This window comes from Simochromis diagramma, unplaced genomic scaffold, assembly GCF_900408965.1.
Source record: "Simochromis diagramma unplaced genomic scaffold, fSimDia1.1 OVJJ01000545.1, whole genome shotgun sequence".
NCBI classification, from domain to species: Eukaryota; Metazoa; Chordata; class Actinopteri; order Cichliformes; family Cichlidae; genus Simochromis; species Simochromis diagramma.
The window spans coordinates 4,200,400-4,224,694 of record NW_024387371.1 but is presented as its reverse complement, the minus strand read 5'-3'; the positions used below and the strand labels follow the sequence as shown (position 1 = coordinate 4,224,694).

At 40.7% G+C, this 24,295-nt stretch overlaps 2 protein-coding genes across 2 annotated transcripts; one reads left to right on the top strand and one right to left on the bottom strand.

The window, feature by feature from the left end:
• Nucleotides 1–764: 764 nt before the first annotated feature.
• On the bottom strand, nucleotides 765–9,249 carry ogfr (opioid growth factor receptor). The gene is made up of 7 exons (XM_040008223.1): nucleotides 8,827–9,249; nucleotides 8,238–8,303; nucleotides 8,068–8,149; nucleotides 7,890–7,968; nucleotides 5,357–5,423; nucleotides 4,240–4,388; nucleotides 765–4,150 (listed from the first exon to the last, which is right to left on the bottom strand). The coding sequence occupies exons 1-7, from the start codon at nucleotides 8,950–8,952 to the stop codon at nucleotides 3,043–3,045; spliced, it is 1,677 nt and encodes a 558-aa protein (XP_039864157.1). The 5' UTR covers nucleotides 8,953–9,249; the 3' UTR covers nucleotides 765–3,042.
• A 6,804-nt stretch (nucleotides 9,250–16,053) lies between these two features.
• Nucleotides 16,054–21,077, top strand: LOC120718866 (potassium channel subfamily K member 15-like). Its single transcript, XM_040007589.1, has 2 exons — nucleotides 16,054–19,212; nucleotides 19,458–21,077. Exons 1-2 carry the CDS (start codon nucleotides 18,921–18,923, stop codon nucleotides 20,456–20,458), a joined length of 1,293 nt encoding a protein of 430 aa, XP_039863523.1. The 5' UTR covers nucleotides 16,054–18,920; the 3' UTR covers nucleotides 20,459–21,077.
• Nucleotides 21,078–24,295: the final 3,218 nt, after the last annotated feature.

Below are 24,295 nucleotides of genomic sequence, written 5' to 3'. Positions count from 1 at the left end.
TAGAAAGAGCATTAAATCCTCAGAATTCAGTTGCTTGAACAAGTAAATATTTGGTATTTAACCATTTAAGCCATTAGGCGTTTCAGCCCCACTTCAGATAAAGAACATCATCATATCTCATCAGTGACATAGTAGCTAACACTCACAACCTGCCAAGATTTCACAGGTTATCATAAAATGTGACCTTGAGAACAATTTGGTTGAATAACTGTTTGGCGATCGCTGTGTGTGACCTTCTCTAAAAGATCTGACCTGTAGCATAAGAGAAGTAGCGACTGTTGTAAATTATGGACCGACACCATCAGCTGGATGAGCTAAAGAAGCACAAAATTAGTGACACATTGCAAGTTTTGTGTAATTTAAATGTAAAATATTGCATTGAGGTATGTCTAAAATTCCAAAGAGGGGAAGGGTATATGTAACGACTGAGGGTGGGCATAAAAACAATGCTGAAACTCCAGCAGTGTGTACCTCTAGCTCTCCCTTACGCCCTCGACTCCACACTGCTCCTGAGTCCTGAACAAGTTGTTGTGCATCAATATCCATCCTTTTTCTTCTTGTCGCTGCTTTGAGTCACATCTTTTCACACAGCCAAATTTGTATACTAAAAACAACTCATATTTCAGTCTACATAACAGTTTCACAGAAAAAGCAAGGGTCTTGGGAATTGACGCAAATGCTGTCTGCCATCTCTGTGTGTTCTTAAGAAATGCAATTTTAACACAAAATCTGGACTCCGACATCAGAAATGCATTTCAAAAAAATAATCAGAAAATAGTACAGCTTTATTCTGCTTCATTAACGGCCAGGTAAGTCAGGAGGGGAAAAAAGGAATATATAAAGTCATAACCATTTCATTTTGCAAATACAGTAACTTGAACAATAACAGTGGAAATTAAGTGCAAATATAAAAAGATGCATCGATATAATCACCCTGGCTTGTAAGTTCACAGACTGTACCCATTTCAAATTAACATACAGCAGACTTTAAATTATATCCAAAGCTTTATCAATTCTGCCACAAAGAATTACACATTGTACAATCAACCAGTCTTATCACATTTTTGGCAAGGATTTCAGTTGTTCAAAAGTCTACCTCCCAAATCCGCATGGAGACATACAGACTGTGCAACACTACTGAAATATAACTTAAATGATACCGAGTATTAATTCCATTTTAACAGCAGGATCCAGCAGAAACACAAGAATCTCTCTCTCTCACACACACACTCGCGCGCGCGCACACACCTCAAAGAGGGAAAAAAGCTCTTCAAATTAATTATTTCTCAGTGCAAAAAAAAATGTTCAAAATTCAAAGTATTAAGGTGTTAAAAACGCTGAAAACTTCATTTCATTGATATTCAGTAATAATAGTACTTTATGAATTCTGCAAAATTATTAAGTATCTGTTGCTGACAGTCTTAGTCATAACGACTTTAAAAGATAAGACAGGCCATATTCTATATTTTTACTGTTGACAAAAAGCAGAAGACCAAAAATAGCAGTAGATTTATCCAACTTGCATATTGCAGTCAGGCTCTAGGTGCCAGAGAGCTCCACTGTCATTCTAAAACTACTGAAAATGCATCAGTGACCCACCGTTTCAATCTCCCTGACACACTCCTGCTACTGTACATAACATACAGTATACTCAGAGTATATAAATTACTCAGAGTCTAAGACCTCAGTCACATAGGCCTAGAGACCAGTTGGCGACCAGCCTGATCTCTAGGGAAAAATATATATTACCTGACTGGTTGGTGAACAGCTGCTGACTGTTGCTGTGTGAAATTGGTTGTAAAGAGCGTGGTGGCATCAAAGAACTCCTTGTGATTGCTTTGGGTGCTAGCACACCAGAAACTGAGAAGGTTTGTATCAAAGTAAAAGTTGCATCTTGTTGGTTTGAGCATCAAAAGGCACAACTGTTACTTTAAAGGCGAATGTTCTATATTTTGCGTTGCAAGCCAGCGTCATCCATGCAAACTACTAGCAACTGCAGCAACCTGCTAGTGACCAAAGCACCCGCACACAAACCTTTGGTGCAGCACTGTACATCTCTCTGCCACCAGCTTCCTTGAGCAACAGCAAGCAACCTCCTGCAACCACCACTCATCAACTTGTTGCACATTTACCCGTTGGTTACCAGAGGGGGTCTCGAGGTCCCCCTTGTTCATGAAAGTGGGCCTTTCATTAACAATTTCACAGCAACTGCTTGCAACTGGTCAAGCAATACTAATTTTCCTATAGAAACCACTGGTTGCCAGGCAGTTGCCAATCGGTCTCTAGGCCTGTGTGACTGAGGCTTAACTAATCACACACTTTGGTGACGCTTTGGTCCTTTTTTTTGGGATTGGTTTAAAAGTCAAAAATATACAATACGTCGTGTTTATCCTTTAATATTGTCTGATGGCCATGTAGAAATAAGAGTCGAATCCGGTCCCACATTTAACAAATTAATCAATTCATATACCCATCAGCCACAACATTACAACTAACTACATAACACTGTGCAGGTCCTCCTCATTCCACCAAACAGCTCTGACCAACCTCATCCAAGGCATGGACACAGTCTGGTGGTGTCTGACATAAAGAAGTTTGGGTCCTGATCATTGAGAGTTGGGTCCTTCATAGTCTGGGCTCAGTCTGGCATGTTGGATTGGGTTCTGGGGACATTAGTGTTGATTGGGTCAACACTATGGGTGATTTGTCATTTTTCCTGAGCAGTTTTTGTGGTGTGTTGGGTCACGTATCCTGCTGGGTGAGGAAGTACATCAACTAGGCATGTACGTGTTCTATAACAACGTTTAGGTAGGTGATATGTATCAAAATATATAAAAGCCAGGACGTAATGTTTCGCCGCAGAAACTGTAAGATCAGTGCTATTTACTTCAACCTCAAAGTGGTTTCAATGTTGTGGCTGATAGCTGTATAGTCCTTCAAAGTTAACATCTTAACATTAAATATAGTAGAAATAAGGCCTAGAAAGATTTTAAGCCATACTTTGTCCCTATATTACATTTTTTCCATTTAATTTAATATGAATCAGTTCATTAATGAGTTCCCCACATTCTGGTCTGAGCTCGTGGGGTTCGATTCCATGTCAATATCCTCGGGTTCCTTCCCATTTGTCTGTTCATCCACACCGTTGTCGGTTTTCATCAGTGACCCGTTTGTTGCAGACATACTGTCCTGCAACGTTTCGTCTGCTTCTTTTTTATGTGGCACTTGATTAAAATCAGTCCTAGGGATTTTTTCCTCCCTTTCTGAAGACAGAGAGGGCGGGTGTTTTGAAGTCTTATGAGGAGTTTGCACTGACGGGCTCGTTTGACCAGTGGCTTTACTAGGAACAGCTTTTTCCTCTATCTGCCCACCGGCTAAGCCCCCAGCCAGGCCATTGCTTGGCAGCACCTTGTTATCTTCTCTTTTCTTCTTCGGTGGTTTTTCGGGTTCTACATCCTCTTCCGTTTGCATATTGATGTCTCCATCCTGGTCATTTGAGTTACTTGCAGATTTCAGCTCACTGTCTGCGCAGGACTCGCTTTTCCCTGTCACAGTGTCGTTACTGGGCGAATGTTCCATTTCATTAACGTCATCTGAAGAGTCATTTCCATTACCCAAAATTTCATTATTACACTCAGTCTCCACACTTCCATTTTCAATTACCTCAGACTCTGGTTTAGGCTCAGGGGATGCCTCGGATGGTTTGCTTTTGTCCTTAACTGCAGTTTTAACAGTTCCTTTCTGAGCCTTTGCAACACTATCCAGTCCATCTTCCTTCTGTTGCAGGGCTGCTTCTCCATCTTTGCCTTTAACGCGTGAAAAGACTTCCTCCTTTCCATCTCCATTCCCTATAGTGTCAGGTCTCTTCTCTGCCTTTCTGAATAGCTTCTGAACCTTTCTGGGACACCACACAAACTTATCCTTTGGCTCAAAGTGAAGGTAAGCAAAGCGCACAAGCTCCTGACGTTTATGCTTGTCCAGCACAGCAAACAGAAAGTAGTCGAGCACGCTCCGTTTAACACTGCTCAGAGTCTTTTTGACCAGAGTCTCCTCCAGGAAGAAGCGCACCAGAGGAGCCTGATAGTGCTCAAAGCCCAACTCCCCGAGGCTTTTCAATATGCGAGTTATCCGCAGGTTGTTGTGCATATTCCTGCAAAGGACAAGGCAGTTGAAGCTGTAATCACAAAAACAACTACTACATATGCGGGAAATTACTGACATGAGAATAATAATACTTACCGCTCCAGGTTTCCAAAGCGCTCCTTCCAATTTTCTGCACGTTTCACTTCACCCGTCTCTTTGTTAACCAAACGGATTCCATAAAAACCCAACATGAGTTCATAGGACTCGACTAGTCGCCTTTTGGCATCTTCATTCTTCTTGAAGGCCTGGTGAGAATTTACAGCACATTTAAAAAAAAAAAAAAAAGAAAAAAAAGAAAAAAAGAAAAAGGAAAATAGATTTACTGGCTAGAACTGTATCAAATATGAAATGAAATTGTCAAATTTTCAGTGATGCATCTTATTTGACCTTTTGACCTCTACGGTAACCTTTTATTGGGCGCTCCTAGAGGCAGGAAAGCCACAATGCTGCAAAGAGGTTACATCACATATTTTGTTTTCTTTTTCAACATGCTGTTGAAAGAATCGTAGAACTTGCCTAGTGACATGCATATAGCCACTGCATTTGCTCTTTTGTTTCCTTACAATGTAAAAGAATTAAATAAATTTGGCTGTGGAGACACCAACAGACCTGTAGCCAAGTGATAAAACCAATGCATCAACATGCAGCCATATTGTAGACACTGACAGTTCTCATGCTACATTTTTTTTAGGAATAGTTACCAAACAAACAGCCAACATTACTATGTGATGAACTTATTATGGAAAACATAAGAAATTTAACCTGTCCAACAAACTGACTTTGTTTCACAGTTAATGGTCAAACAAAGTGGGTTGGGGGGCTGGAACGAGAGGCGGGGTACACTCTGGACAGGTCGCCAGTCTGTCGCAGGGCTAACAGAGAGACAACTAATTATGCTCACAGTTACACCGACGGTCAGTTTAGGATCGCCAGTTAACGTAACCCACCTAACTGCATGTCTTTGGACTGTGTGAGGAAGTCAGAGTACCTGACCAAGACAGTAATTTTAGGAAAACTATAGCAGTCTTTTGGTTGATTTAACCTGGCAGTTCCAGTCCAGATTCAATAGACTTCATTTCATTCTGACTTTGGACTCTGACAACTTTATGGCATTAACCTTAATTCTTTTTCAGTTGCTTTGTGTTGTGATAGAAAGTCACTGTTGACCAACTCTGCTACTGTTTGGTGAGAGCGCTTTCCATTTTACACTTACCTCAATTTCCTTCTTGGTAAGTTCTGAAGCCATGTAATTAACCCCTGGTTCTCGCAGTGGAAACAGCCTTGCAACAGCAGACAGTTCAAGAGAGAAACAACAGAAGACCAATTAACTTCTAATGACACGACACTTTAATTCAGTGGTGCTGACGCCAGATGTCCCTGTGAACAGTTTATGACCCAAATATAATATATTCTAGTGCCTTCATCCAATACTTTAAAAGAACATGTATATCCTATAATTTCATAAATTGCCTCGTTCTTAAAAACATTTTTAAACAAAACACCACTGTGTAAACAAACGTGACATCCTTCAGTGCATTAACATTTATTTTTTGGCAGTTTACAGTAACAAATGTAAAAACTATTACCGTGCCACGAAAGGAAAGGGTATATGTAACAATTCTTTTCCCACTGTGAACACTCCATCTATTTCTGGTATGCACTATGGATGTGGAAAAGCATTTGCTACTTGACATCTTGTGCACATGTAGAGCGTAGGCTTCTCTCATTTCTCCGTCTCCTCAATCCTCCTGCCTGTGATCTGGAAATCGATCTCAGTACTCCATGCTCAAAAATATCTCAAATCCTAAAATGTGTCAGGAGAACAGAGGCGTATCGATGTAGCTATAACTGAGGTTGTACAGGTGTGTCCTAGGCACGCAGCTGGAATATACAGTACTTTGCAAAAGTCTCGAGTCAGCCCTTATTTCTTTATATTTTGCTAGGAAAATAGGTGTTAGCGATTTACTGAAATGTGCAAACATGCATGGAAAATCAGTATATAAAAAGCAAAAACTGAGTTTTTTGACAGTCAGCATCTGGTATATAAACAAACTTTCTTGTAATTTATTTAAGTAGTCTTCAGAAATAGCTTTCCAGGCTTCTTTCTTGCCTGTTCAGTTTTCTGTAAAGATGATCTTGCACTGCTTCAATGATGTCCAGCTTGTGGGAAGGCCAAAACATGACTGATAGTGCTCCACTACAATTGCTATCCAGGTACGCCTTTAGTGCATTTGCACTGAGTTTGGGATCATGGTGCCAAATGAAAGCGTTGCTTATAAGACTCTTTCCAGATGGTAGTTTATGGTGGATCAAAATCTGAGGGTACTTTTCTGCAATCATCCACCTATCAATTTTAAAATCATCGCTAACAGCACTGACTAAAAGACAGCCCCAAACCATGACACAGCCTCCACTGTATTTTGTAGACACTCACCATCGAGTCTGTCTCCTTAACTCCTCCATACATATTGACATATTTGAACCTTAAGACCCATTGCCATTGATTTTCAGTGCAGTTCTTGTGTAATTTGGCATACCTCAGCCTTTTCTCCCCAATTCCCTTTCACTGAGGCCATTTCTGATAAGGTTTCAGTGAACAATAGACTGACCAACCAAAGCACCAGATGCATCTCCTGTGCCAGGTCTTTGCTAGATTGGTTTCATATTTTGTAAAGGCATACTTTTATGATATAGTTCACCTCCTACTGTATCCTTCACTTGTCCAGTTTCTTCCAATTTGTTTTTAAAAACACACACACACACACACACACACACACACACACACACACACACACACCAGGCTTCTGGCTAATAGCTCTCTTTGTTCGTTGCAAAAATACAGTTTTATGCCTTTACCCTAGATTCAACAAAAGAAATAGGAAAAAAATCTGTTTTTGTGACAGGCTGTGAGGACTAAGGTGCTTACAGATACAATTCAAAATTGGTTCTTTGCTGAGTTGTCTGCTATGTGTAGACAGCAGTAGATCACCCCTTGAAGTAGATGCTTTTTTAGGCTTAACAAATAGACTGATTCTTACATTATTTCTACTCTACCGGAGCACTCAGAGTGCTTTATACAAAATGTCTCATTTGCACAAACACTTTTTCTATGCTTAAGTGCTTTTTATCTAACATTCAAACTCTGATAGATGCTAGGAGATTAGTATCCAGCCCAAGGATATTCGCCATGCAGACTGGAGCACCCAGGGATCAAACTACCAGCCTTCTCATTAGTAGATGTCCTGCTCTAACTATGTCTCCTTAAAAGCAAAATATAAAGAAATGACAGGTGACTTAGGACTTTTGCACAGCACAGATGGAAGGATGCTACAAACAACTAGTCCAATCAGTATTCATGAGTAGTGTTAGTTACTTAAATAGAGTAGACTGTGTAACCAGCTTTAGTGAAAAAAAAAAAAAGAAAAAAAAAAAAAAAAGACAGTTACATCTGACATCATAAAATAAAGCAGAAGTTGGGCAATAACAGAAAATAATGCAAGTGTGGCTCATGTCCTATTTAATCAACCCTACTGAGAATTAAGAATGTTTCTTCCTGTTTGCGAGGAGGGGAAGCAAGGAATGAAGGAAGTACAAAATGAGAAACGAGTGAATGTGTTTGTGTGCATGCGTAACAGGCTTCAGACTACAAGTTCATCAAGATGGCAAAAGTAAGCTGTGGTCAGTTCTGTTGCCGTTAGGCTGGATATGGCTAAAGTACAAAGTTCAAAGTGTCAAACAGTACATACCACTGGATGTACGAGTGAACTCTCTCCAGCCGTTTGTAGTCGTTTTTCCATTCTTTAAGAAAGGATTCAATGTAGATATCTGCGACAAATGAGACAAAATATTGGTATCATCACCACAAGCACGACTTTCACGCGTACAGCAAATATTATATTATATGCAAACATATGAGTATTTTACCATCAGGAGCAGAGGGAAACTTATTGAGATAAAACTGCAGATTGTTCATTTTGTCCTCTGAGCACTCCTCATCTGCAAGATTCTGTCCAAACAGAATAAAGGAGACTTTAACATCTTTCAGCTATGAGCACGATTTTTTTGTTTAAGAGATGAGCTGAGGTGTAACTTACGGGGTATCCTCTCCTGTAGTTTTGCATGTCCTTTGCTGCTCTCATGTTTCTGGGCGTGTGGTGCCACTGCAAATATTAAGCATACATAATAAAATACATTGATATGCATCAGGCGTCTCACATAAATTAAATACAGGTCTTGCATTGTATTGCATTAAAAGTATAAACAACCTGAACTGATATACTACAAATCAAGGGGTCATTAATAATTGTGTCACGACCTATGCTGTTCCTGATAACGTCATAGGAGTTGCCATATAAGGTCGGGTTAATAAAATTCCCACTGTTGCAATGAATTAAGTCTAGATGTTAATTAATTCCTCCTCCATTCTAACTATGACTCACAGACTACTGCTAACTGTGAACAGGCCAGAGTAAACATTGACGACGATTTTCAACTAAAAAGTAAACTAGCAGCAAGCTAGGCTAGTTAGCAAAGTCGCAGCAGTGATGCGTAAAGCTAACGTTAGCTTTCCACAACAGGCAACAGAAAACGTAGCATTGAATGTAAAAGAAACGAGCTACACTAAGGTACAGTAGGGTTTTTTTGTCCTTTGTCCTCTGGCTGAGTAATAATAAAAGCACGTACTAAAGCCCAGCTCGATTTGTTTTTGTCTTGATTTGACCGACGGGTTTGGCTCTCTCCGGCCGGGTCGTCTCCATCACTCTCTGTGTCCCAGGTGGAGTCGTACTCACAAACACAATCGTCCTCCATGCTTTAATAAAAAAAAAAAGATATGCGACTAGCTAAGGCTAAATTGTCGAGTAGCCTGGTTTAGCGCTGCAACCGTTGCTGAATGAAGCTACACTTGCATGTTCAGGTTAGACGAGGACGGCCCTGACCATCCGTCTTTCAGGTCTACCATCATCAGATAGCGGCTTCGCTGGCGGCTGCAGTCCTAGTGCTGCTTTCAGGAGCTTCATTTAAAAATCAACCACGTGACTTAACTACGTTTACTAGCACTTTAATCCACCTATATTTTATATTTATTAATTCTGGAAGCTATGTATTGCTAAAACCCTCTCTTAGTAATTGTTATCATATAAATCTAACTCCATTTTGGTGTTATTTGCAATCGTTTGGGTTTTTAAATATACTCATTAGCAACGCGCTTTTCCGATACACCCCGAAGACATCAGCTTACTGAGTTGGTTGGCGGTGTTAAAACCCGCAAACCAGCTGAGTCAGACAGCATATCTTAAATGCAGAAAAAACTTTCACTTTACTGTTATATAATAACGAAGCAACAGGGCAGGAATGAGAGATGAGGACTGATTAACGCATTAATGAAAAAGAAAAAAACAGCTCTACATAAAGAAAAACGATATAAAAATAGGAAAACTAACCAGACCAATAAACCTAAAATGTGTCTTACTAATTGTCTCATTTAATTTGTAGATGACATATGAATCTAATGCCCCTCCTGTCTGGTAGCTGAATGTCTCAGATATTAAAGGAAGGTCAAAAATCCAACAATGCACATAGTGATCTGGCAACTTTTATAAATGTGAAGGTTTGCTTAAAATGAGCAGTTATTTGCAATCTTGATTATTATATATATTTTTGAGCAATAGCAACAAAAAAGACAATCTTTCAATTTCCTACTCACTCACAAAGCCATCTACTTCTGGGTCAGGAGGGAGTTATTCTGTCTATAAGGATGCACACTTTTCCTGTTGTCATTGGGGCAGGGGGGCAGTATATCACACAACAAGCCAGACAACCACACACACACTCACACAACAGTCCAGCCAATTTAGAACCACCAATTAACATAACAACAAGCATGTCTTTGGACCGTAGGAGGAAACCCTTGCAGGCATGAGAACCCACACAAAAATCCCCCAGCAAACCAGGAAGTTTGAAAACTGGGAACCTTCTTATGGTGAGATGATATCACTTACTACTATTACTATTTGTCTGACCAACAGCCTAAAATCCCAAGTTAATCTTTTACTAGTTATTAAACAGTGCAACTTTGTTTTATTATTTCAGCTTAAAAAATGACATTATCAATTAGATCATGACATTTTTTGTCTACTAACTAGTTATTTAATTGATGCCAGAAAATGCACACTGACAAGTTATATGATTGTGTATTTTCTTTCGTGCAATATCTTCAGCATAACGGTCTAATAACTTGCATTTAGGTTTCATACAATAAGAACCTGCAGCATAAACAAGGATTAAGAGGTGATAACATATAATTGGACCATTATATCATTTTTTGACAGTAATTGGACAGAGTTATTTATACGAGACGCCAGTATTTCAGCATTAGAAGGTATAAATAGAATCATGTGTTATCACAGGGGATTCAGTGTTGAATAGCCGCTGGTGTGGGTTACTATTTTTGGTCTCAGTTACTGTGGAAACCAGAGGGCTCTGCAGGCATCCAGTATTTGCTGTTGCTATTTAGTACCTCTGCCTCATAAAACAGATTCTCTGTCGCCTTTCCCCCCCCCCAGCGAGTTCAGTACAGATGAGAAGCTCTACACAGAGATTAGAAAGAGCATGTAAGCCCATCTAGCTGTGTTTGTCAGAGATTTGATAGTAATATAACGCCTAACCCTTGCCACCCCTTCTGACTATGAGCTTCCGGCAACAGGCTGGTGGTTGGAATTAAGGATCATCTGCAACAGAACAAGAAGACACCTGGACCGGCTGAACATTTGTGGCTACTTCTGCAAAAAGCACCATATATTTAAGCCAATTTTAAACTAATTTACTTAACTAGAAATGATAAAAAAAACAAAACACAAAAAACACAAATTCAATAAATCTGTTGCACTGCCATCCAGAAACATAAAGGCATGCATGCAAGACTTTCTTTTCACAGTAAGTACACAGATTATCTTGGGCAACAGCACTTTTACCAGTAGTATATATGGTCATATTTCCATTTGTGATCGATCTGCAAGTTCTTCTTTTTTTGTGTTGCAATACTCCTGTTTGGTAACTTTAGGTAGTAATTCAGGTGATTAGCAGCTGGAGGTACATAATTAGTCCTGACATGTCTGTTTTTCAGCAAGATTATGCAAAATGAAGCTGAAATTCATGAAACCTGGTGGAAAGTAGAGTGGAGCAAAGTTTGCATAGAAACTTCTTTTAGCTAATTTGCTCCCTTTTTGCTCAACAGAATCCAACACGTCCAACATAAGCAGGCACACAGCTCATGGCCCGGCTGCCAGACTACACTGACATTTATGTGTTTCTCTTGATCCCTGCATGGCTCATAGTTTGTTCACCAGTGGCTATTTAATGATCTTACATCTTAAAGCATAGGACAAATGCACACAGTCACTTCTGAAAACGCATCTGAAAACCTACTAATAAGGACCTAGTGGCTCTATGACGTTTGTGTGGATGGTTTACAGCAATTAAAGTTTCAAATGGGCACAATCATGGTGTATGTATTTATTTTAATTGCCAGTTGTTGACTTTACTATGGTTAGCCAGGCATTATAAGTCTTACAATGAGGAGAAGATAATGTGCCTTATGGACAAGTTGATATCATTAATACACAGCTGTTTCTGTTTCCTTTCCTTCCTCATACAAATAATGTAAATGTTGAAAAATGTGTGCCTTTATGCACAAACCCTGTATCTCTGATAAAAACCCAGTCCCAGCATTTTAAAATGTAGTATTTAATTTATTTATGGCATCTAAATATAATTATATTTAGCATTTACATACTCATTTATGCACTGTATTCTACACATGTTAATGGAGCACTGAAAGATTAAGTTTGAGTGCATTAACTTTAATAATGACCTTGCTGTTATAATAATTCTGACATTAAATGTGGTCACCAAATGATGTGCAGACTTTGTGTGTTAAAATGTATCGACTGCATATTATCAGAATAAATCAAAATCCTAATTACGTGCAAAATATGCTTTCGCTGGCCATTTAAGAACTCTGTGCTTCAAGTGTCAAAGGGCACATTTTATAAAGTGTCCATCAAGAGTAATACAAATGTTTGATGCCTTTTAGGTTTTCACAAAGGAAATGAAGATTTAGCTCAACCTTTATTGAACATCTTTAGTTCTTGGTGCCTGACTCTGTGGAAAAAGAGAATCCATATCTCCCTCAGCTGTTTAACAGTGAAAGCCTTGCAGAGGTATTACCATGAGTCATATTTCTTTTTCAGTCTCATCATATCTGGGTGCTTTTATTTCAGGGAACTGGGAAAATGGGAATCAATAGTATGCATTTACACCTGCGGTACAGAATTCACAAAAATGGTTTAATTGCTGATAAAGCACACGGAGGAAAGAAAAGTTATTCATTTTAAGCGAAGAGTAAGAACAGGAAAAAAGAGAGCTGCCAAAAAAGATCAATTCTCATATCAGACAGAAGTCACAGACTGAAGGCTGAACATTCAAAACTATTCTTGGAGAGCTGCATAGACTGTGACTTCATGTGCAATTTCCCTTTGGAATTAATTAAGTAAGAGAACTGATGAAATCAGGTATGATCAAATAGTCTGTGTTATGCATTTAACCCTTGGTCTCCCTTGTGTACAGCACAAAGATGACAGGCCTGTGTGTCTGCTACACCCCAGCAGTTGTTATAACTGTAAATTAGAGACATATCCAGGGGGATAATCCGTTCTATTGCCTTCTTACCTGCTGTGTTCCTCTCTTGAGATAAAGGTCAAATATTTTTAATGGTGGTCTTGTGTCACTTTGTGGAGTGCAAGTATTTTTTAGGAGATTCAGCTTACCTCCAGGAAGAAAGCAGCTCCCGTAACATTTTGTAAATATGTGTGCAGAGTACCCTGAATAAAAGCTCATATTTTGATTGTTATCCTGTGATAAAATTCTTTCAGTCAAGTTTTCAGCAAGTGTTGAAGAATTTAATTTCAGATCACTCTGCAGATTATTTCCATACCTGGGCTATGTGTGTCTATTTTGGCCCTGCTGTTGCAATAAAAACTTTAATATAGACTTACACTGCTATATGTATGTATATATATATATATATATATATATATATATATATATATATATATATATATATAGCCTTGGCCAGCCGCTTGAGGAGGTACACCAGAGAGATAGAAGGCAGGAGAATAAACCAGCTGTTCTCCACAGAACCAGCAAAGGTGTACTCTCAGTGGCAAGGGAACAATAAGAGAACAGCACCACCAAGGCTGGAGATAGAGCAATACTGGAAGAGCATATGGGAGAAGGACACAACCCATAACGGCAATGCTCAGTGGCTAGTGGATCTGAGGGCAGACCATAGCGACCTCCCTGAATAGGGTCCAGTAACCATCACAGTGGCAGATATCCAAGAAAGGGTCTCCAGTATGAAGAGTTGGGCAGCACCAGGGCCCGACATGGTTCACGCCTACTGGCTAAAGAAGCTGACTGCACTCCACGAGCGTCTGGCAGCACAAATAAACCAGCTGCTAGTTAACGAGAAACACCCGGAATGGCTAACTGAAGGTCAGATGGTCCTGATCCCCAAGGACCCCCAGAAGGGACCGGTCCCATCCAACTACCGACCAATAACCTGCCTCAGTACTACATGGAAGCTCCTGTCAGGCATCATATCGGCTAAGATGAACAGGCACATGGGTCAATACATGAGTGGGGCACAGAAAGGGATTGGCAAGAATACCAGAGGCGCAAAACACCAGCTACTGGTAGACAGAACAGTCAGCCGAGACTGCAAGACCAGACTGACCAACCTGTGCACTGCCTGGATTGATTACAAGAAGGCCTATGACTCAATGCCCCACAGCTGGATACTGGAATGCTTAGAATTGTACAAGATCAACAGAACCCTAAGAGCCTTCATCATGAACTCAATGGGGATGTGGCGTACAACACTAGAGGCCAACTCCAAGCCCATAGCACAAGTCACCATCAAGTGCGGGATCTACCAAGGAGATGCTCTGTCCCCACTGCTGTTCTGCATAGGCCTTAAACCCCTCAGTGAGATCATTAACAAGACTGGCTACGGATACCAACTACGGAACGGAGCAGTTGTCAGCCACCTCCTGTACATGGATGACATCAAGCTGTATGCCAAGAGTGAACGAGACATCGATTCACTGATCCACACTACCAGGCTATACAGCAATGACATTGGAATGTCGTTCGGACTGGAGAAGTGTAGTCGAATGGTAACAAAGAGAGGGAAGGTAGTCAGAAGTGAGGGGATTGAACTACCAGAAGGCAACATTGCAGACATAGAGGACAGTTACAAGTACCTGGGGATCCCGCAGGCGAATGGGAACCATGAAGAGGCCGCTAGAAAAGCTGCAACCACCAAGTAGCTGCAACCACCAAGTACCTGCAGAGGGTCAGGCAAGTCCTGAGGAGTCAGCTGAACGGTAAGAACAAGATGTGCCGACCGTGGCTCAGGGGGTTGGGAATCGCATCTGTAACCGGAAGGTCACCGGTTCGATCCCTGGGCTCTCTGTCCTGGTCGTTGTGTCCTTGGGCAAGACACTTTACCCTACTTGCCTACTGGTGTTGGCCAGAGGGGCCTCGCTTCTGTCAGTCTGCCCCAGGGCAGCTGTGGCTACAACTGTAGCTTGCCTCCACCAGTGTGTGAATGTGAGAGTGAATGAATAGTGGCACTGTAAAGCGCTTTGGGTGCCTTGAAAAGCGCTATATAAATCCAATCCATTATAAGATCCGGGCCATCAACACGTACGCCCTGCCCGTGATTAGGTACCCTGCTGGGGTAATAGGCTGGCCAAAGGAGGAGATAGAAGCCACTGACATAAAGACAAGAAAGCTCCTTACCATGCATGGAGGGTTTCACCCCAAGTCCAGCACCCTGAGGCTGTACGCTAAGCGGAAGGAAGGGGGCCGGGGACTGGTGAGTGTCAGCACCACAGTCCAGGATGAGACAACAAACATCCAAGAATACATTGGGAAGATGGCCCCAACTGACCGAGTGCTCAGTGAATACCTCAGGCAGCAGAAACCTAAGAAAGAGGAGGGAGACGAGGAACCATCATGGAAGGACAGGGCCCTACACGGTATGTACCACCGGCAGATAGAGGAGGTGGCTGATATCCAGAAATCCTACCAGTGGCTGGACAAAGCTGGACTGAATGACAGCACAGAGGCACTAATCATGGCAGCACAAGAACAAGCTCTGAGTACAAGAGCCATAGAGGCTGGGGTCTATCACACCAGGCAAGACCCCAGGTGCAGGCTGTGTAAAGATGCCCCAGAGACAATCCAGCACATAACAGCAGGGTGCAAGATGCTAGCAGGCAAGGCATACATGGAACGCCATAACCAAGTGGCCGGCATAGTGTACAGGAACATCTGTGCCGAGTATAACCTGGAAGTCCCAAGGTCAAAATGGGAGATGCCCCCAAGGGTGGTGGAGAATGACCAAGCTAAGATCCCGTGGGACTTCCAGACACAGACGGACAAAATGGTGGTGGCTAACCAACTGGACATAGTGGTGGTAGACAAACATGAGAACACGGCCGTAGTGATCGATGTAGCGGTTCCGAATGACAGCAACATCAGGAAGAAGGAACCCGAGAAGCTGGAGAAATACCAACGGGCTCAGAGAAGAGCTCGAGAGGATGTGGAGGGTGAAGGTAACAGTGGTCCCCGTGGTAATCGGAGCACTAGGTGCGGTGACTCCCAAGCTAGGCGAGTGGCTCCAGCAGATCCCGGGAACAACATCGGAGATCTCTGTCCAGAAGAGCGCAGTCCTGGGAACAGCTAAGATACTGCGCAGGACCCTCAAGCTCCCAGGCCTCTGGTAGAGGACCCGAGCTTGAAGGATAAACCGCCCGCAGGGGCGTGCTGGGTGTTTTTTTTTTTTATATATACATATAGATCAACACACTGTTTTATTCTTGCAGTGTATTTTCTTTATTGATAAAGACAGTATGTTATACTGTGCTGACACTGATTTAACCGATGTGACTTCTGCTCAATCAATTCATTGTGACACAGCTCTCACATATAGAATTTATATAAGAAGGTTATGTCAGCATCTTTTTTTTTTCTTTTAAGGGTCATAATTTAAATATTTAATAAGACATAAAGAAATTAGAGTATGACATGTCCAGGCTGTCAAGCAATCTGATTTAGATTTTTTGCTACAATTTCTTATTTGCCGTCCTAAATCGCCACGCTATAGAAACAAGAAATTCATTATGTCGATTCAAAAACCCACAGCTGTCCGTGTCTTTGTGTCTAGCTGTTTCTTGCATCACACGTATTGTCCCTAGATAATTTTCTTTCTTCTGTCCTTGCAGCCTGTTAAACAAAAAGACCCTGAAAGTTTTTTTTCCCTTTTCTTTTTTTGTAGAGGAGATTAATTTTTACAATCTCTCCTCCAGGATTTTGACAGATTTGCATTTTTGTTGTTGTAGAGCTGACAGATGGGTTTTATTTAGTGGAAAAAAATGGGCCTTCAGGCATGAGGTTCTCTTTTCACTGCATGCCATGTGCAGCTTTAACAAGGTTTTGCAAAATCTGCATACACTTACCAATTACCACATGCACTGTGGGTGTAACTGACTTTGTGAGATAAAAAAAAACAAAAACAAAACAAAAATAGCAAATGCTGTGCGTGGACAGTGCACAGCTCTGCATAGCATAGCTGTTTATGTTCACATTTTTCTCCACAAATAATTTAGCCTTATAAACTTACCAGCTGTCATGTGGCAGCTGTCAGAAAGTTAATATTAATGTAATGAATATGGACGCAAACACAGTATAATCCAGCCCTTGAACATGTACTACTTGATTTCAAGTTTTCATTGTGATGTGTCATACTGTAATATCATAAATATTAGATTGAAAAAAGCAAAACACAAGTACTGTTTAGGGAACAAAGGAAAACACTGCCTCTAATGCATCCTGCTGAATGTGTATAAATATGACCTCACCATAGTCTACTTAATATTTTCCTGACATATTAATTTGTAGGTCTGCGGGGTTATAATAAAATACACCTTAGAGAAAACAGACAACAGGTATAACTCGATTAATGAAGCTTCTGTTTAAGTCTAAACACTTATCCTTCAACTCTGTGGGGATTGATGGGCCTTCTCGCTTTGTTCCAGGTCCTTGGGCTTTGAAAACGATGTGAATACAAGCTGTCTGGATTGATGGGTGGCTGTTGGGGCTTTGTGTTCCTCTCTTATCAGCTGAGATGTAATTGATTTATGGAGCGCTGGTTTGAATCAAAACAGGGATGTAAGTGCGCTGATTTTGCCACAAAAACAGGACCACGGAGAGCAGGTTGCTCTGTTTGACAGGAACAAAAGCACACACAATAATCCACCTGCTGCTGCCCTGTACTGACATACAGAGGATTCTTCTTGCTTAACTTAAAAAAAGGTCTAAATAAGGATAATTTATGTTGTGATGCTGTGACAACGTTATTAACGAAACTGGCTTCATTACTCTTAACTTATTAGTGTCAACCTCACTGATAGTCCAAGTCTGTGCCACTGGTACAAGTAACCATAGCAACCAGCATCACCTACAGAAAAATTTCTAGAAGCGTCTACAATAGCAGTGCTTTGTTTTTTCTCTTTAGCCACTGCACATGAACGCAAGAGCTCTCTCACATAAGTAACGCTCTAAGGAAACTGATTTAAAAAAAGGAATTAAGATTGTATTTCTCAGAATTTTAACTTCCGTTTGTATTTTTGACCACATTGTAATTTGGGATAAACTATATATATGTATATATTTACTTTATTCCTTCAGTCTTATTTAATTTTTACTGTTAACTTGATTCCTTAATTTTTTTGTTGTTGATATCTTTATTACTTCATTTTTCTCGCTATTTTATTACTGATTTATTTTATAGAACAAATCCAATACGCCAGATTTCTAAACACTGTCTTACCTGATATTTTATTTGTTTCCATGTCTTTAGCTCATGAGGACCTTTACATGTTTATTTTTTATTATTTAAGGCTTAAATTAGGCTTTCATTTTAATGTTTGTACAGTTGAATGGATTTTAATTAACTTTCGTTTAACCTGGGGATTACTTACTTCAGGACCAGATGTTAGAACTTTGAGCTTTTTTTTTTTTTTTTTTTTTTTTTTAAACTTTTTTAATGGTTATGTTGTTCCCCAGATTTGGTGTCTGCAAAGATTTTCAGTCATATTAAACGCACCTGAACCTTTTCCCTGCTTCACAGCCTCTTGAGCCTCCACTTAGTATGTGCAGTCACAGTGCCAGGTCAAATGTGAAATCCCACTGGTTGCTGTCCATGGTGCTGAACAAACCTCTTCATATTAAATAGGCATAGAAATTGCTGCACATAACATAACTGAACATCCGCGAAAAATATTACTTTGTATTTTGTGCTATGTCTTATATATCTATGTTATATAGATATACACAAACATTTTTCCTTCTTCTTCTTCTTCTTCTTTATTGGTGATTGTTTTGCGCATGCGAAAAGGCAAGCTGAGGCCACTAAAACAGATAACGGCGCAGAGAGCCGATAGCTCTCGGTACGCACAGGAAAATATGCGCGTTTTAAAAACAAAGAAGACATCTGAACCATAACACAGTCAAGAGTTAAAGGCGTTATTTTCCCACCCGCCCCTCGTGAAATTACATTTCACGCAACAGGCTGCAAAGCCAATGTGGAGTCTAAGCTGAAGAACAGTACCACCTGTAACACCGTGCCCGTGCTTCCGACTTTCGTGCCGATGCCGAGAATGAAGAAGCAAAACGTCCGGACCTTGTCGCTCATCCTCTGCATGTTCTCCTACTTGCTGGTGGGCGCCGCGGTGTTTGACGCGCTGGAGTCTGAGTCGGAGAGCTCCCGTCGGCGCATCTTGGAGCAGAAGCGCAACGAAATGAAGAAGAAGTACCGCTTCTCCGAGGACGACTACCGCGAAATCGAGAGAGTAGTGCTGCAAGCTGAGCCCCATCGCGCCGGGAGACAGTGGAAATTTGCTGGCTCTTTTTACTTTGCCATAACAGTAATCACTACCATTGGTAAGTCAATGTAAGGCTTCTTCTGCTTTTTTATTTTATGTTTTTGGAAATGACGGGTGATGTGTCACTTTGCTTGCTTCGTAATTCACAGCACAACATTATTTTTCCTGCAAGAATGCAATATTTGAGGCTTGGTTTTAATGACGTGTTGATTAAAAATAGACAGTTGCTCCATGTTTTACCAACTAAGCGTTGCTTCATGATGCGTCACAGTGTCATTACATTTTCCATCTCTTTGCATTAAGGTTATGGACATGCAGCCCCTGGAACAGATGCTGGAAAGATCTTCTGCATGTTCTATGCTGTACTCGGCATTCCTCTCACTTTGGTTATGTTCCAGAGCCTGGGAGAGAGGATGAACACATTTGTCCGCTATCTCTTACATAAGCTGAAACAATGCCTGGGCTTTCGAGGCACTGAGGTGTCCATGGAGAACATGGTCCTGGTGGGCTTTTTGTCCTGCATCGGAACACTGTGTGTGGGCGCCGCAGCCTTTTCCCACTTTGAGGGATGGAGCTTCTTCCATGCTTACTACTACTGCTTCATCACACTCACCACAATTGGCTTTGGGGACTTTGTGGCTTTGCAGAAAAAAGAGGACCTCCAGGAGAAAACGCCCTATGTCGCTTTCAGCTTTATGTACATTCTGGTGGGATTAACTGTTATCGGGGCATTTCTTAATTTAGTGGTGCTCCGTTTTCTCACCATGAACACTGAGGATGAGCGACGGGATGCACAAGAAAGGGCTTCAATGAAGAGAGACAGAGGCCTTTTGGATGGGACCCTGGGCCTTGGTGTTTTAGGGGAACAAAGCAGAGATAGCCACAGTGAGAGGAACAGGAGCAACATGGTGCACAGCCATAGCACACTTTTCCTCCCGATGGAGGAAGGAACCAGTCGCACCAACCTCATCTCTTCTCCGGTGGATCAGGAAAGACGAAAAAGCCCCTGCAGGCACAGGTTGCATTTCCAGATAAAGGCAGGCAGAAGCAGACAGGAGTCGAGCCTTAGCTCCCTCTGTTCCTGCATGTGCTACCGTTTAGAGATTTGCGATAGCCCTCTTATGTCCCACAGTGAACATCGTGGCTGCCACGTTAATTCTGTTTATTACAACTCAGTTTCCTACAGGATTCAGGGCTGTTCACCAAGTTCCAGGGACAACACTGGACTAACTTCGCCAGGAAGCAGGATCTCACCTGGCCATAGTTTCCGGGAGTTCCCTCATTTACGAAGAAAGTCAGTATAAGGAGCATTATTGTGTTTGCACAAACTGTAAACAGTATTTTCAGAGACACTGTATTTTGTGTTACTTCTCCTTTGTGCATGAAGACAATAGTTCTGTTTAGTAAATAAGTTGTCTGTTGTGGCTATTGAAAATAATTTTATTTCTAAAGCGAGAAGGATTTTTTTCTTTTTTTCTTTACTTTCACTGTTTTTTTTTCTGTTGGTGATTCTGCTGTTTTGCATGCATGTTAGGCACAGTGCAGTGCATGCTAAAGAGAATGTATAGCACAAAAGGTGACTGCACGAGTGCCATGTAAAGATGTAAAAAGTCAGCCTTTTTAATCTACACTTTTAATCAAAAGTATTTTGGCTATGAGGGTTATGACTGTATAACTGTTTGGTGAAGATATGTGAACAATCCTCAGTGGAATTTGCTCCTGGTTTGGAGAGAATTTAATTTTTCGTGCCATAGATGGAAGATGTCATAAAAAAATTAAATAAAATTCCCCCTCGCCCCTGTGGGGGCAGTCAATCCTTTGAAGCTCGGGTCCTCTACCAGAGGCCTGGGAGCTTGAGGGTCCTGCGCAGTATCTTAGCTGTTCCTAGGACTGCGCTTTTCTGGACAGAGATCTCCGATGTTATTCCCGGGATCTGCTGGAGCCACTCGCCTAGCTTGGGAGTCACCGCACATAGTGCTCCGATTACCACGGGGACCACCGTCACCTTCACCCTCCACATCTTCTCGAGCTCTTCTCTGAGCCCGTTGGTATTTCTCCAGCTTCTCGTGTTCCTTCTTCCTGATGTTGCTGTCATTCGGAACCGCTACATCGATCACTACGGCCGTCTTCTCATGTTTGTCTACCACCACTATGTCCAGTTGGTTAGCCACCACCATTTTGTCCGTCTGTATCTGGAAGTCCCACAGGATCTTAGCTCGGTCATTCTCCACCACCCTTGGGGGCATCTCCCATTTTGACCCTGGGACATCCAGGTTATAATATATATATATATACACATATAAATGCCTTAAGGAACTTTGACCAAGCACATGACAAATGTGGCTTTTTACTCATCGAGCATTGCAGGTGTGAAGTGGGATGCACTGCTGCACTCTGATATAAAGAAATTACGCTTGTTAGAGGACTAATCTGAATGTAGCACACAACAGAAACGTATATGTAGCAGGTTTTTAGTGAAACTGGAAAACTCATGATTTTTTTTTTAGCAAAGGAAGTGCTGTTTCTTTGTAGACTTGATTTGTATTCAATGTGAATGTCTGTTTTATTGTTTTATTAAACCAAAGAAAAGGGCCATTAAATGAGTGGCTTCTTTTTCTTTACTTTTTTCAAACTTATTGTTCATCAAACAAAATCGCTCCTCTTTGTATGCAGTTATTTTCCTTCACTTGTCTTCCACTGATCAGTTTTTAATCTACTGGAACATCTCAATATGTGGTAAGAAGAAAAGAAAAAAATAAGCAGGAAAGAAGCAGTTTTCTCTTTGTTGACTTCCCTTTATCTGCAGAAACATATCTGAGCAAAGGCATATAAAACGGTGCCATAATGAAGTTTATAATCCTACTTACTGTGGTGATACTTCATCATTTGTTAAGATGGCATAGGGTTTACATAAAGAAAAAAACAACCTAGTCCATTGGCTTATTTATTTTAGGTCAGTAGACAAGAATAAAATTAGACAAATTTATTTGAAATATCAAGATTTTTTAGTTCTCTGTGTTATGTCAGCTTCAATATATCAAGTGCATGCTTTACACTCAATTACAGCTGTTAAAGCACTGGTAACATAAATATTTTTGTTAATCTGTATCCAGTTTAACTGTACCTTCACCATTTGTTTGTTCTGCAACTCATGAAACGGTTGCCCAGTTGTGTTAAAAATTTGAAGGTATTTCACAATATCATCCATCCATCTAAACTACCATAGGGTGTGAGGCAGTGTTCACCCTGGACAGGTCAGCTGTCTGTCCAAGGTGGATAAACTACTACCAACTGCAGGCTGCTGACAAATGGAAATCTATGGCCAATTTACCCAACATGAGGCAACAGTGTAAATCAACAGCATACTGTGGTGGAATTTAATAAAAGTAAGCCTATATTTATGCTTTGTAACTTACTTGATCCAGTTACTGGAATTACACTGAGCCACTGAAATTCTGATTCAGTGAATGCAGTTTACACATTGTTTACTTTGATTTTACATTACATTACATTACATTAAGAAAATTAAGATGTATTATTAAACTGCACCATTCTGCTGTTAGATAATAAACTACCTAATAAATAGAAATATATTAAAAAAACAAATAAAACAAAAATAGTTTCTGAATGCTCTCTTCATCATGTCATCGTGTGTGACACACACACGCACACATACACGCACACATACACTTATATATACACTGTAAAAAAGTTTAAATTGCATTAAATTATTATATTAAAACACCACCCCCAAAAGCAAGTTAATAACTACCTGTGGACTTAAATACATATGAACTATTCATATTTTCTCCCCTTGAGACTATTGCATTAAATCCAGCCTAGGAGCCCTTTTATGTTATTTATACTTCTAACTCTCCTGAGTACCCCTGTCTATTTGAGATATGGAGTAAATCAAAAGTGGCAATAAACAACAAAAATAATAAATAAAACTACATTCTCGAGTGGAGCACCCAATATTTCAAGCCATTAAACACTACGTCTTCTCCACTGTCATGAGATAAAATCACATTACGTGTCGTAATGTCTGCCTATTGCCTCCATTTGCTATTTTTAAAACCTGTTTTTGGTTAGGAATGGGGAACCAGAAGTCATAAAGTCTTTACATAAGTGTCCCCGAGCTTACATTTCAAGCCATCTGTTGGTCTGCTGGAACAGAAAGCTACTTTACATATAAATGTAAAACTGATTGGGCAATAGAATCTGAAATGGTGATTGGTTCTGAAATGCCATCTGCTCCTGCTGCTTGTGAATGCACACAATGGCATTTACGCTCTTTCTTATATTGTCACATCACTAAATCTCATCCTTTCTTCGCTGAGTACAACAAGCCCAATCACACAATTTGTTTGTCTCATACTTTAGAATATGAAGTATTTTGATCTTTCTGTATGGCAGAGAAAACGGAGGGGAAATCTGCTACAATACCTTTGACAAGGGGGCCCTCTAAAGGTGGTAACAGTTTTTGGAGCTATTTGAAGTAAGTAAAGTCATAAAAAACCTTTAGCCACTGGGGGGCAGTGTATGTCTTTTAAAAGGCAGTGAACCCCCTGATGTTTTCATCTGTTAAAGTGTAGCTTGAGTAAACTCAGATATACTGAACAGGATCATACGCTCCAACCCCCCCCCCCCCTCCCCCCCTGACACGTACAGACATGTCATTATTTTGTCATTTTTATGAAAATTGTGTTTTTATCTGATATCTATAGGGTTGAACTATATAAATCAAGAGTCTAGCAATCTAAAATCTTAAGTGTGTTTGGGTTTGCACTATCAAAGACATTAAAAAAAATGCAGCACAAGCAGCTTGTTAGTCAGTACACCGACATCAGGAATCACACCTCCTACTGTTACCCCCTAGAGCTCAACAATCTGTACAGCAAATGACACGGTCTATAATCTGACCCCCAATTCGGTTGAGGAAAAAATCATGGAAACCCAAAGGATTCCCAGGAGAGTTCCAGTAGGAAAGAATCGGAAGGAATCTTAGGAAGAAAATGGGGAAAGAGGATGGATCCTTCAGACATGCAGCAGAGGTCACACGAACAGAATTCGCAAATTGATAGTATACACGGAATACAAGATGACAATATTATTGATGAATTGTGAAACGATGGAAAATA